Raw genomic sequence first — 13,208 nt, 5'->3', positions numbered from 1 at the left:
CCATGGTATGCGGATCTGGTGAGGCACCTGGTGACGGATCCTCTTCCTCTGCCTCTCTCGGACGACCTTCTGATGCAGGGTCCCATTCCCATGTTCGACCCGTCTCCCTTCTGTCTTACGGCGTGGCTCTTGAAAGGGGTCGCCTTAGCAAGAAGGGATATTCAGACAAGGTGATCTCTACACTGTTGGGGTCCCGGAGGCTTTCTACCTCTCGGGCTTATGTGCGGGTTTGGCGTCTATTTGAGGAATGGTGTCGGGCGCGGGGGGTGACCTCTTTTCGCGCTTCTCTGCCTATCATTCTAGAGTTCTTGCAGGATGGCCTGGATAGAGGCCTGGCTTGGTCTTCTCTCCGGGTTCACCTTGCGGCCCTGTTGGCCTTTCGAGGGTTGGTGTCAGGTCAGCGTTTATCGGCTCTTCCTGATGTGATTCGATTTTTGCGGGCGGCCAAGTTGCTTAGGCCTCCCCTACGGCCCTCGGTTCCCTCTTGGGATCTTAATCTGGTTCTCTCTGTTTTGGTGCGTCCGCCTTTCGAGCCCTTGGACGTCTGTTCTTTGAAGGACCTTACTTTGAAGGCGGTCTTTTTGGTGGCCATTACGTCTGCTAGGCGTGTTTCTGAGCTACAGGCTTTCTCTTGTAGGGCTCCCTTCTTGGAGTTTTCTAGGGAGCGGGTCGTCTTGCGGCCTGTTCCTTCCTTTCTGCCGAAGGTTGTTTCTCCTTTTCATGTCTATCAATCGGTGGTTCTCCCGGTCTTGGGTGGTCGGGAGGGCTCTTCTGAGCAACGGCAGCTGCGCAAGTTGGATGTCGGTCGGGTCCTTCGCTCTTATGTGCAGCGGACCCAGGAATTCCGGAAGTCCGATCATCTCTTTGTCCTCCTGGCTGGTCCTCGTCGGGGAGCTGGCGCTTCTAAGGCTACTATTGCGCGCTGGATCAAGGAGACGATTGCTTCCGCTTATCTTCTGAAACAGCAGCCTGTTCCGGAGTTTCTCAAGACTCATTCCACTCGGGGTCAGGCGGCTTCTTGGGCTGAGTCGTCGCTCGTGCCTCCAGTGGATATTTGTAAGGCTGCGGTTTGGTCCTCCTTGCATTCCTTTGTTCGTCATTATCGGGTTGATGTGCAGGCGCGTCGGGACGCGGTGTTCGGTGAGCGTGTACTGGTATCGGCCCTTCGGGGGTCCCGCCCGTGAGAGGGACTGCTTTGGTACGTCCCATTCGTAAAGTTAACCTCTACTGGTCTGGAGAGTGCTAAAGAAGGAGAAATTAGGTTCTTACCTGCTAATTTACTTTCTTTTAGCTTCTCCAGACCAGTAGAGGTCCCCACCCTGTCTGTTGTTGTTGTTGTTGGGGCTGTTGCGCGGGCAGTTTTTGGTTTTTGCTGCGGGTTCTAGTATTTTTCTAGGGCCGGGGAGAATTGAAGAACAGCGGCTGTGGCTCGGCTGGCTTAGCTGGCGAGCTGTGGGGACATTCTTCCTTCGGGAATTTCTCCTCTGCATTTTCCAACAGCATTTTTGGGTATGTTATTTGTTACTCCTTTCGGAGTATTGTTTTTTCTCTCTGTTGTTTTCCAGTTCTTGGTTCTGCTTGGCTATTCGGCAGACTGAGGGAAATAGAGAGGAGGGGCTAGGATATACTGTCCCAAAGTTTTGTTTTCAGTCTCCACCTGCTGGTCATGATTAGATATATACCCATTCGTAAAGTTAACCTCTACTGGTCTGGAGAAGCTAAAAGAAAGTAAATTAGCAGGTAAGAACCTAATTTCTCCTTTTTATCTTTGTTATCTGGAGACTTATTTTTCCATAAAGTTGGTCCCAGTTTCTTTTTTCTGCTTTCCCATCTTCTGTAAATTATTCTGTTGCTGTCCATTGGTTCCTCCTACAATGAACATAAGAACATAAGCAGTGCCTCCGCTGGGTCAGACCACAGGTCCATCTTGCCCAGCAGTCCGCTCCCGCGGCGGCCCGAACAGGTCACGGCCCAGCATTTATCCCTCTCTCATCTCATCTCATGTGCAGCATCTTTCGCCCCTGCCCACCAACCCAATGCCCAACATTTCTCCAGCACCATGCCACATCTCTCCCTCCATTCCCTTCACCACTATGTCCAACATTCCTCCCTCTTGCATCCCTTTCTTATCCCAGGACAAGCAGGCAGTATATTCTTAACGCATGGGTGACTTCACCGACGGAGCCCCGGTACGGACACTTTTAACTAGAAAGTTCTAGTTGGCCGCACCGCGCATGCGCGAGTGCCTTCCCGCCCAACGGAGTAGTGCGTGGTCCCCAGTTTCTTCGTTTCCGTGGAGCGAAGAAGACGCATGTGTTTCAACGGCTGTTGAAAAATCTGATTTTTGCCTTCCCGCTCGCAAAATTTTCTTCTTTTTTGTTCTTTTTCCCTTTGGGTTTCTTTTCCGTTCAAAAAAAAAACTTTGCTTTTTTTCTTTGTTTTTCAGGCCGGCCCCGGCGAGGCCTGTTGCCACCATACAGGCCTCCGGTTTTGATTTTGCGGAGGCCGTGTTTCCCTTCATGCCCCCTCAGCCGGGCTTTAAGAAGTGCCAGCGGTGTGCACGCCCGATCTCTCTCACTGACCCGCACAATTGGTGCCTACAGTGCCTGGGTCCAGAGCATCGGGCTGACACCTGCACCCGCTGTGCTACTCTCAAAAAACGTACATTAAAAAATAGACAGATCCAACAGAATATCCTTTTCGGTACTGGATCTGCCATGGAATCAGCCGCGCCGTCGACGGCACCACAAAAGTCGGCACCGACTACTTCGACACCTGATCCTTCCTCGGGGTCGCTGGCACCAGGTAATCCGGCTAAGAAGCCTTCCACTTCCCATGAGCGCCCTCCTGCCACAGCGGCAACGCCGGTCCTCCCGGCGTCTCGCCGACCCCGCAAACGCTCCGCCCCGATTTCAGTGAGTGCCTCGTCATCGGCCTCCTCATCGCCGGGTCATGGAGCGGCACCTATGGTACCGAAAAAGAAAAAAGCGGTACCGGTGCCTCCTCTGGACGACCGCATTGCGGCCATACTCCAAAGCCAGTTGCAGGAGCAACTACAGTAGCAACTCCAAAACCTGTTGCCAGCATTATTGGCCCCACTCCTTCCGGTAACGGACCGGCCCGAGCCTCGCACCATACCACCGGTGTCGACCCCATCGGTACCGTTGAACACTTCCATGCCGGTGCACACTTCCATGCCGGTGCTCGCGGCTGAATCACTCAATCCTCCCGTGCTACCCCGCTCTGAGGCCGACCCTCCCCGACATCAAGACCGACACCGGTCCCCCCGAGACCGGCACCGGTCTTCCTCCCCCGGTACCGTCTCGATGCGCTCTGGCAAATCTCTCTCTAAGACTCGCCACACTGAGCCATCCACACCACCGTCCCATCCTGCACACACCGACGTCAGGGACCCTGACTTATGGGAAGAATCCCCGCCCGGTACCAATGATGAGGCTTCATCAACGGACGAGGAACCTTCGATGGTCGATACCGGTTCCAAACCTGAACAGTCCTCTTTCACCAAATTTCTAAGGGAGATGTCGGCGGCTCTTTCTATCCCATTGGAATCCGACTCTAAGAAGTCCCAGGCTTTTCTCGACGCCTTAGACTTCGAACAACCTCCCAAAGAATTTTTGAAGTTACCCGTCCATGACATCTTAAGGGAAACTTTTTACAAAAATTGGGAAAACCCTCTCACGGTACCGGGAGCCCCTCGAAAACTGGATAGTTTGTACAGGGTCATTCCTATTCTGGGGTTCGACAAACCTCAACTACCCCATGAATCTCTTCTAGTGGAGTCCACCTTAAAGAAAACCCAGGGCTCCAGTGTTTATGCCTCCACCCCTCCTGGCAGAGAGGGCAGAACGATGGATAAATTTGGCAAGCGCCTTTATCAAAATTCAATGCTTGCCAACAGGGCTAATAATTACACCTTCCACTTCTCCTTCTACATGAAGCATCTGGTGCAACAACTCTCCTCCTTACAAAAGTACATCCCTGAGCGTAAGGTTCTTGTTTTTCAACAACAAATTTCCAGTCTACTCCAACTCAGGAAATTCATGGTGCGCTCCATTTATGACTCTTTTGAGTTGACCTCTCGAGCATCTGCCATGGCTGTTGCCATGAGGCGCCTGGCCTGGCTGAGAGTTTCTGACCTAGACATTAATCACCAAGACCGCCTGGCTAACGCACCTTGTCTTGGTGATGAACTCTTCGGAGAGTCCCTGGATTCAACCACCCAGAAACTCTCGGCACACGAGACCAGGTGGGATACTCTGATAAAACCTAAGAAGACGACTCCACCTGCTCGCCCCTACAGACAACAGTCTTCCTACCAACGCAGGTTCTCGGCCAGACCTCTCAACCCGCCTCAACAACAGCCTCGCCGACCTCGTCAACAGCATCAATCTCAGGCGCGCTCACAGTCTCACCAACCTGCCAAGCCTCTCCCTCTGTCAAAACCATCTCAGCCCTTTTGACTCTTTTCTCCAGGGCATAGCCAGTCTCCCACCATCATTGCCTCTTCCTCAGCCGATCGGAGGACGCCTTCAACTCTTCCTCAGCCGTTGGGAGATCATCACATCAGACCTGTGGGTCCTCAACATCATTCACCATGGCTACTCTCTACACTTCCAGACTCTTCCACCAGACAATCCTCCCATAGAGTCTGTTTCTCACTCCTCCCAATCCCCCCTCCTCCTGAGGGAGGTCCAATCCCTCCTTCTTCTCAATGCCATCGAAGAGGTACCCCCAGACCAAAGGGGTCAGGGATTCTACTCCCGCTACTTCCTGGTTCCCAAGAAGACAGGAGACCTCCGTCCCATCCTCGATCTCCAGGACCTCAACAAGTGTCTGGTCAAGGAAAAGTTCAGAATGCTCTCCCTTGCCACGCTTTACCCTCTTCTCTCTCAACATGACTGGCTATGTTCCTTAGACCTCAAAGAGGCCTACACTCACATTCCAATCCATCTGACTTCACGTCGCTACCTTCGATTTCAGGTTCAGCGCCGTCACTATCAATACAAAGTGCTACCCTTTGGCCTCGCATCATCGCCCAGGGTGTTCACCAAGTGCCTCATTGTGGTGGCGGCCTTTCTCAGGTCCCACAACCTCCAGGTGTTCCTCTACTTGGACTATTGGTTAGTGAAAGCACCTACGTCTCCTCTTGTGCTACAAGTCACTCAGCACACCATCTCCTTCCTCCACCTCCTGGGGTTCGAGATCAACTACCCCAAGTCGCATCTGCTTCCCACACAGCAACTTCAGTTTATTGGAGCCGTCCTCGACACCACTCTGATGAGGGCGTTTCTCCCCTCCGACCGCCAACGGACCCTGCTCCACCTCTGCCGTCAGGTGCTCCTTCGTCGCTCCATTCCAGCTCGGCAAATGATGGTCCTCCTGGGCCACATGGCCTCGACGGTCCATGTGCTTCCTCTGGCGCGACTCTACCTCAGGACACCTCAATGGACTCTGGCCAACCAATGGTCACAGACCACGGATCCTCTTTCTCATCCCATCTCTGTGACATCGTCTCTTCAGCAATCTCTTCACTGGTGGTTGAACTCCTCCAATCTTTCCAGGGGTCTACTCTTTCATCTACCCCCTCACTCCATGATCATAACCACAGATGCCTTCCCCTATGCATGGGGAGCTCACCTGGGAGATCTTCGCACCCAGGGACTCTGGACCCATCAGGAGCGTCAGCATCACATCAACTTCCTCGAACTCAGGGCCATGTTCTATGCTCTCAAGGCCTTCCAGCACCTTCTCTACCCTCAGGTTCTTCTCCTGTGCACAGACAACCAAGTCGCCATGTACTACATAAACAAGCAAGGCTGCACCGGATCTCCCCTCCTCTGTCAGGAGGCCATCCGCATCTGGACCTGGGCCACAGCCCGCAGTCTCTTCCTCAAGGCTGTCTATATCCAGGGCGAACAGAACTCCCTGGCCGACAATCTCAGCCGCATCCTTCAACCTCACGAGTGGACTCTGGATCCTCCCACACTCCGCTCTATCTTTGCTCGCTGGGGCACTCCTCAGGTGGACCTTTTTGCAGCTCCTCACAACCATCACCTGCCCCAGTTCTGTTCCAGACTCTTCTCTCCTCATCGTCTGGCCCCGGATGCATTCCTGCTCGACTGGACGGATCGGTTCCTCTATGCCTTTCCTCCACTGCCTCTGATGTTGCGGACGTTATTCAAACTGCAGGGACAGAGCCACCATGATTCTCATCGCTCCTCGGTGGCCTCGCCAACACTGGTTCTCCCTCCTGCTCCAGCTCAGCTCCAGGGAGCCCATTCCTCTTCCTGTGTTTCCTACTCTACTTACACAGCAGCATCAGTCTCTACTACATCCCAATCTGTCCTCGCTCCACCTGACAGCTTGGTTTCTCTCGGGCTGACCTTTCCAGAGAATCTGTCTCAGCCTGTCCGTCGTATTCTGGATGCCTCCAGGAAACCGGCCACCCTCCAATGTTACCATCAGAAGTGGACCCGGTTCTCCTCCTGGTGTCTGCTTCATCATCACGATCCCACCTCATTAGCGGTGGAAACTATACTGGACTATTTGCTCTCTCTCTCAGACGCTGGCCTCAAGTCAACCTCAATCAGAGTCCACCTCAGTGCCATCACTGCGTTTCATGAGCCTATCCTCGGAAAACCTCTTACGGCTCATCCCCTGGTTTCCCGGTTCATGAGAGGCCTATTCAATGTCAAACCACCTCTGAAGCCTCCTCCTGTCGTCTGGGACCTGAATGTGGTTTTATCAGCCCTCATGAAACCTCCGTTTGAGCCTCTTGCCACTACTTCACTCAAATACCGACATGGAAGGTGCTTTTCCTCATTGCCATCACCTCTGCCAGGAGGGTTAGTGAGCGGCATGCACTGGTTGCCGACCCACCTTTCACTGTTTTTCACCATGACAAGGTGGTTCTGCGTACCCATCCTAAATTTCTTCCCAAGGTGGTTTCGGACTTCCACCTCAACCAATCCATTGTGTTGCCTGTCTTTTTCCCTAAGCCCCATTCTCATCCTGGGGAACAGGCATTGCACACGCTGGACTGTAAGCGTGCCCTTGCATACTACCTTGACCGTACCAGGGCTCACCGCTCGTCTCCTCAGCTCTTTTTGTCCTTCGACCCTAACCGTCTAGGTCGCCCTATCTCTAAACAGACGCTTTCCAACTGGCTTGCTGCCTGCATTGCGTTCTGTTATGCTCGGGCCGGTCTCTCACTGGAAGGTGCTGTCACGGCTCACAGGGTCAGAGCTATGGCTGCTTCTGTGGCTTTCCTCCGTTCCACGCCCATCGAGGAAATCTGCAAGGCTGCCACTTGGTCCTCAGTTCACACGTTCACTACTCACTACTGTCTGGACACCTTCTCCAGACGGGATGGACACTTCGGCAAATCTGTGTTACATAATTTGTTTTCCTTTTTTTTTTTTTTTCAAGTTCATTAGTTTTTATTGAATATTATAAGAAATTTACAGAAAGCAGTTCAAACACACAAAATCTGAATAAGACACAATGGTGTAGAAAAAGTCTATATCTACAATCATTTACATACAACCAGATTAATAAAAAGATCCAGGGTATTTGTAACTGCTAATAGAAGATATATGAAAGGCAGAAAAGCAGGGAAAGTGAAATAAGAGAGAGGGAAAGAAAGAGGGAGAAAAAGAAAAAGAGAGAGATAGATAGATAGAGAGAGAGGCAGAAGTGTCTACTGGTTAGAATGAACATATGAATCTAAGAATGACCAAGGTGATTCCTAATGGCCAACCATCCCTCCTCCCTCTCTGTTAGCTTAGAGGTCACCCATGCGTTAAGAATATGCTGCCTGCTTGTCCTGGGATAAAGCACAGTTACTTACCATAACAGGTGTTATCCAGGGACAGCAGGCAGATATTCTTACGTCCCACCCTCCTCCCCGGGTTGGCTTCTTAGCTGGCTTATCTTAACTGGGGACCACGCACTCCTCCGTCGGGCGGGAAGGCACTCGCGCATGCACGGTGCGGCCAACTAGAACTTTCTAGTTAAAAGTGTCCGTACCGGGGCTCCGTCGGTGACGTCACCCATGCGTTAAGAATATCTGCCTGCTGTCCCTGGATAACACCTGTTACGGTAAGTAACTGTGCTATTCTGTCCCACTTGTTCCCTTTCCATCACATTTCTCCCTCTCATCTGTACCTCACTCCCTCCCTATGATCAAAAATTCTCCTTTCTTCCATTCCCCATGTACACAATCATTTCTTTTTCCTTCTCACTGACACACCCACACCCAATTCTACCTTTCTATTTCCTCCCCCACTTCAGCATCTCTTTCCCTACGTTCCTTCATCCTCTCTCCCAGGTTCATGCCTTGAAGTTCTGTGTCCAAAAATACACTCCCTCCCCCCCTTCTGTGTCCCGTGTTTGCTTCCCACATTTGACCCCTTCTGTGTCCCGCGTTTGCATCCAGATAACAGCAAGGGTTGGAGGCAGCTTGAGCTGAGAGGCTCTTTTCCTGCCTACAGCACGAACATGTAACCGACCGGAAGTCTTCCCCCGACCTCAGAGCTGACGTCGGAGGAAAGGCTTTGCATCAGTCACGTGCAGCGTGCAGGGCCTATTTGGAAATACTGAGCGCCCATGAGCTCGTGTCCTGAAAACTTTCTTTGCACGGCGGATCCGTTTGGTCTCCACAAGCCACAGAATTGAGGATTTCTCCCTCCCCAAGTTTTTTGTTTTGTTTTGTTTTTTGTTTTTTTATTTTTTTATTTTTTTTTTGCAGTAATTTTTTGCTCAGATTCACCCACAATGCCTGTCCCTGGCGTCTGGCACCATCTGGCCTCTCCACTGTTGCCCTTCCTGAACTGTTGGGTGGTGTGCCAGTTCCACGGGGAAAGGGGTATCTCCATCCAAGACCACAGCTTCTGCCAGCCCATCTCCATCCCCTGTGCATGGACATTGCCTACAACCAGACCATCATGGCCCTATATATTGAGCATTTTTCCATAACTGGCATTAGAGAATGACACGGGGAAAAAATCTGTCCCCGTCACTGCACCGTCCCCGGCCCACCATCCTCTGCACCGCCCCGTCACCGCCGTTCCCTTCACGGCCCCGTCACTTTCACCGCCCCGTCACCGCCACTGCCATCCCATTCACCGCCCCGTCACCGTCCCCGTCTAGCACCCATCTTCTTCCCTCCGCTCCCCCATAGTCTGGCATCTGTCTTCTTCCCTTCCAGCGTCTTCTCCCCACTCTGCCTTCCACATTTCCTTTCAGGGTCTGTTCCTCTCTACCCTCTTTCAATATCTGTTCTATTCCTTTCCACCACCACCCTTCCCTCCCTCCTTTACCATCTGTTCCTTTCTACCACCCTTCTTTCATATCTTCTATCAGCCCCCCCACCATCACTAGCAGTCTCTCTTCTCCCTTACCATGAGCAAATAGAACTTCTGAAAATTGTATTGCTGAGGCATTATTTCTAGTTCGCCTTTTTTTCCAGATGGATAATGACATCAATTTTATAATTCTTACTGTCTGCTCTGATTTCATTCACAATTTGGTTTGTGTTTTGTACCTGAGGATTCCATGAGGCATTTAACCTTTTCCTGTCTCTTCTGTGATTTCAAGTTGATTCCTTCAATAATGGAGTCTCAAGGCAGTAGCAGTTTTCTATTTTGGGCTCTTTTGACATTGTTTAAGGGATTTCTTGTACATTTGGTGCTGGTCTTCTTTGATGAGGTCACTTCAGAATCTATTTCCAAGGAAGATAAACTTTTTCCCTTTCACCCCCTCCTTCCTTGTGTGAGCCGGAACACACGGTCCCCGCAAGCAAGTAATTTTATATCATTTTCATTCTATTCATTCATAGAAATTAAAGTCTAGATAATGCCAGTCACATAACAAAACATGATTTTACAAAAATAATTCCCTGCACAGTCAAACCTGCAAGGATTACTAGATGTCTTTCAGCAGCTCCCCTCCCTCCCTCCCCCTTACCTTTGTGGCCAAGTCAAAATGATCTACCAACAATAAAATTTTAAAAACACAAAGCACGCTGTACGCAGAGAAAATGTTAATTATCATTTATATTCCGCGGGTTTTCAAAGAGGTCAAGGCAGATGACTTTATGCAATGTCACCTCAGTAACAACTATACAAAAATAGACAAATATTCCCCCTCCCTTTTTACTAAACTGCGATAGCGGTTTTTAGTGCAGGGAGCTGCGCTGAATGCCCCACGCTGCTCTCGACGCTCATAGGCTCCCTGCGCTAAAAACCGCTATTGCATTTTAGTAAAAGGGGGCCATAGTGCAAAATATAGACAGCAGATATAAATTCTCAAAACGGACACATTTTGATCACTAAGTTGAAAATAAAATCATTTTTCCTACCTTTTTGTCTGGTGATTTCATGAGTCTCTGGTCCTTCTTCTGATCCTTCTTCTTTCTTCTCCTGCCCCCCCCCTCTTTCTTTCTCTCTCCCCCTGGCTCCCCTCTTTAATTCTGTCTTTCTTTCTCTCTCCCCCTGGCCTCCCTCTTTATTTCTCCTCCCCGTGTCATTCTCTAACTGGCATCACCAAAATAAAGCAGTAAAAGCCCAAACAAACCAAGTATGGTTGGGTCTCAGGCTAGCAGATTCTCAGGTGCCTTTTCAGTTACTTTTACCTGGTAATTAACTGGAACTGCTGGGCCACAAGAACCAGGAGGACACAGGCCTGGAGGTGCACCAGTTCTACCCGCTGGTGAAGGTGCACTGCTCATCGGAGCTCAAGTTTTTCTCTGCTCCACGTACGCCCCGGTGTGCAAGGTGCTGGAGCAGGCCATCCTGCCGTGTTGATCCATCTGCGAAGGAGTGCAGCAGGGCTACAAGGCTCTGATGAACACTTTGGCTTCCAGTGGGCAGAACCATTCAGAAGACCGGGGGGGTAGGCGCTACACTCCCCCGCTCTACAGAGCGCCCAAGTACGCCACCTCTGACCAGCCGTTCCACTGCTCATGGGTGCTTGGAGGAAAAGGACTGCAAGGCCTCCCATGAGCCAGCCAGAGGCGACAGCTACGTGTCCTTCAGCCAGGAAGACATCTGCCCGCTATCCTGCATGTGACTGACTGGAGCCTTCTCTCCGACACCAACTTTGACATCAGGGGTTAGACTTCCGGTCGGTTAGTGTGTGTGCTGCAGGTAGGAAAAGAAGAGGAGCCTCTCTCTTCTCGCTGCCTCCAACCCCGCGGGATCCCCGAGACCACGAGTGGCGTTGCCACGGGATCACCGCAACCCAAGGGGGCATCCCCATGGGAACCCCGTGACCTGAAGGGGGAACCCGCGGGATCCCTGTCGTCCCCGTTCCCGTGCAGCTCTCTTAGTCTAGTCTGCACATCTGCTCTGGTTTATCAAAGTGGTTCCAGTCATTTGTGTTTTGACTGTTTGCCTGCAGGGGCTCTTGATGGTCACTTTTTTGCTTTTATGTTGGCATACTGAGAAGCTCTAGCTGCACCACTTCTTATGCCAGATATGTAACTGGAAAGTGTCTGATTTTCTCAATCTCCATCTGCTGGTAGAGGGGCAGAACCCACAGATATGGATTGATCTAGCAGAAATCATGGAAAGAAAATAAATTGGTAAGACTAAATTTCACTTTTATGTAGCACTATAGTTTAAAGTTCTTTTCTGACAAAAGTGTTTTATGGAACAATGTTTGGTAAACCAGTTGCTTAAATTTTAGTAAAGATAGAGCAACTCCTTTTGTGACAATAAGAGCACTGGTGATTTTTCAGGTTAGCTCTTTGAACAATTACAGTTAAGTCTCTGGTGGTCAAATTTAAATAACATGGGGTTAATATTGTTTCCATAGGCTTGACCCATCTTATTGGATCTCCACTGCTCAGGGCATATATGCATGGATTTTTCATTGACATTCGGCTGTACCATAAGGTAAATTTTAATGAAATAGTTGTTTGTTCTTTTTAACATTTCTGACTTTCAGCAGCAGTTCTTGGTTTTGAAGACAACTCAACCCCTTGCTAAACCTGCCATCCTTTTTTGCATATATAGGTGAAAGCAATGGTAAATCCATTTGCTTATGAGGAATACAGAAAAGAGAAGATTAGGCAAAAGATAGAAGAAACACGTGCTCAGCGAGTTCAAGTGAAGGTATGTCTATTCAGACAGAATTGAATGGTTGTGAGAGAATGGATAACTAAATAAGGATCTTGCTAAGTAGTTGGATAATTTTTTGGCTAAAATTGGTGTATTGTGTGCACTTATATAAAACATTATATTCTGTAACAACTGAGAAAATTAAGTCGGTCTATTTTCCTAGAGCCAATGGCTGTCCAAACATCAGCATTGTTTCAGGTGAAGAATATGCAGTGTTTTTCATGCTAGTCCTTCAGGATATCCACAGTGAATATACATGAGAGAGATTTACATGCAGTGGAGGTAAAGCGTCATTCTCATGCATATTCATTGTGGATATTCTGAAAATCAGACTGGTTGTAGGGTACTCTAGGATTTGCTTAAGAAACATTGGCCTATTGCTTAGAGAACAAGAGAGGTCAAGGTTCAAATTACACTGATGCTGCTTGCGACCATGAGTAAGTTGCATAATTTTCTGTTGCTTCAGGTGCAAACCTAGGACTAGAATTGCCAAAAGACACTTCTGCATTAACATGAACAAATGCCTCTTAATGCTAATTGCCCCTGGTCCTCTTGTTTACTGTGGGACTTATTTATTAATATCATATCACGAACCCGTACACTTTTACAATTAGTATTGGATAGATTTTTCAATTTTTGCTATGTTAAATCCACAGGTTTTTAGATTTTTTAGTCGCTTATATCCATTGCTTTCATCACTTGAGCTATGGCCTAGCTCAAGTGATGAATCTGTTGTTTTTTTCCACCACCAAAGCCTAATGTACTTCATGAGGCATTCAAGGTCTTTTTGTTTACAGAGGAAAGTAGATATTGAATAGTTTGCATGCTTTTCTTTCATTACTAGAAATTGCCCAAGGTTAACAAAGAGCTGGCACTGAAGCTGTTTGAGGAGCAACATGAGCACCAGAACACTTTGCGAAAAAAGAACCAAAAGGTATTTTGTTGTCCTGCACTATGGTGCCTGTGTATAGTTCAAACTGTGATGTCTTCATTAAAGAAGACAAAAGTGCCTCAGAGTAGGATTTATTTAGCAAGTAGGATAGTGATACTGAAACTCTACTTTGT

General features: G+C 49.4%; 1 protein-coding gene across 2 annotated transcripts in view; it reads left to right on the top strand.

Annotated features, from left to right (window-relative positions):
* The window catches only part of NOL10 (nucleolar protein 10), a 203,103-nt gene that overhangs the window by 106,675 nt on the left and 83,220 nt on the right, over nucleotides 1-13,208 (top strand). For both annotated transcript variants that reach the window (XM_033939293.1, XM_033939294.1), the window contains exons 15-17: nucleotides 11,839-11,918; nucleotides 12,039-12,137; nucleotides 12,988-13,077. In XM_033939293.1, coding sequence (XP_033795184.1) covers nucleotides 11,839-11,918; nucleotides 12,039-12,137; nucleotides 12,988-13,077 — 269 coding nt within the window. The remainder of the gene's footprint in view (nucleotides 1-11,838; nucleotides 11,919-12,038; nucleotides 12,138-12,987; nucleotides 13,078-13,208) is intronic.

The sequence above is a fragment of the Geotrypetes seraphini genome, chromosome 3 (genome assembly GCF_902459505.1).
Source record: "Geotrypetes seraphini chromosome 3, aGeoSer1.1, whole genome shotgun sequence".
NCBI lineage: Eukaryota > Metazoa > Chordata > Amphibia > Gymnophiona > Dermophiidae > Geotrypetes > Geotrypetes seraphini.
The sequence above is the reverse complement of the archived record's forward strand: the minus strand, read 5'-3'. Positions and strand labels throughout refer to the sequence as shown.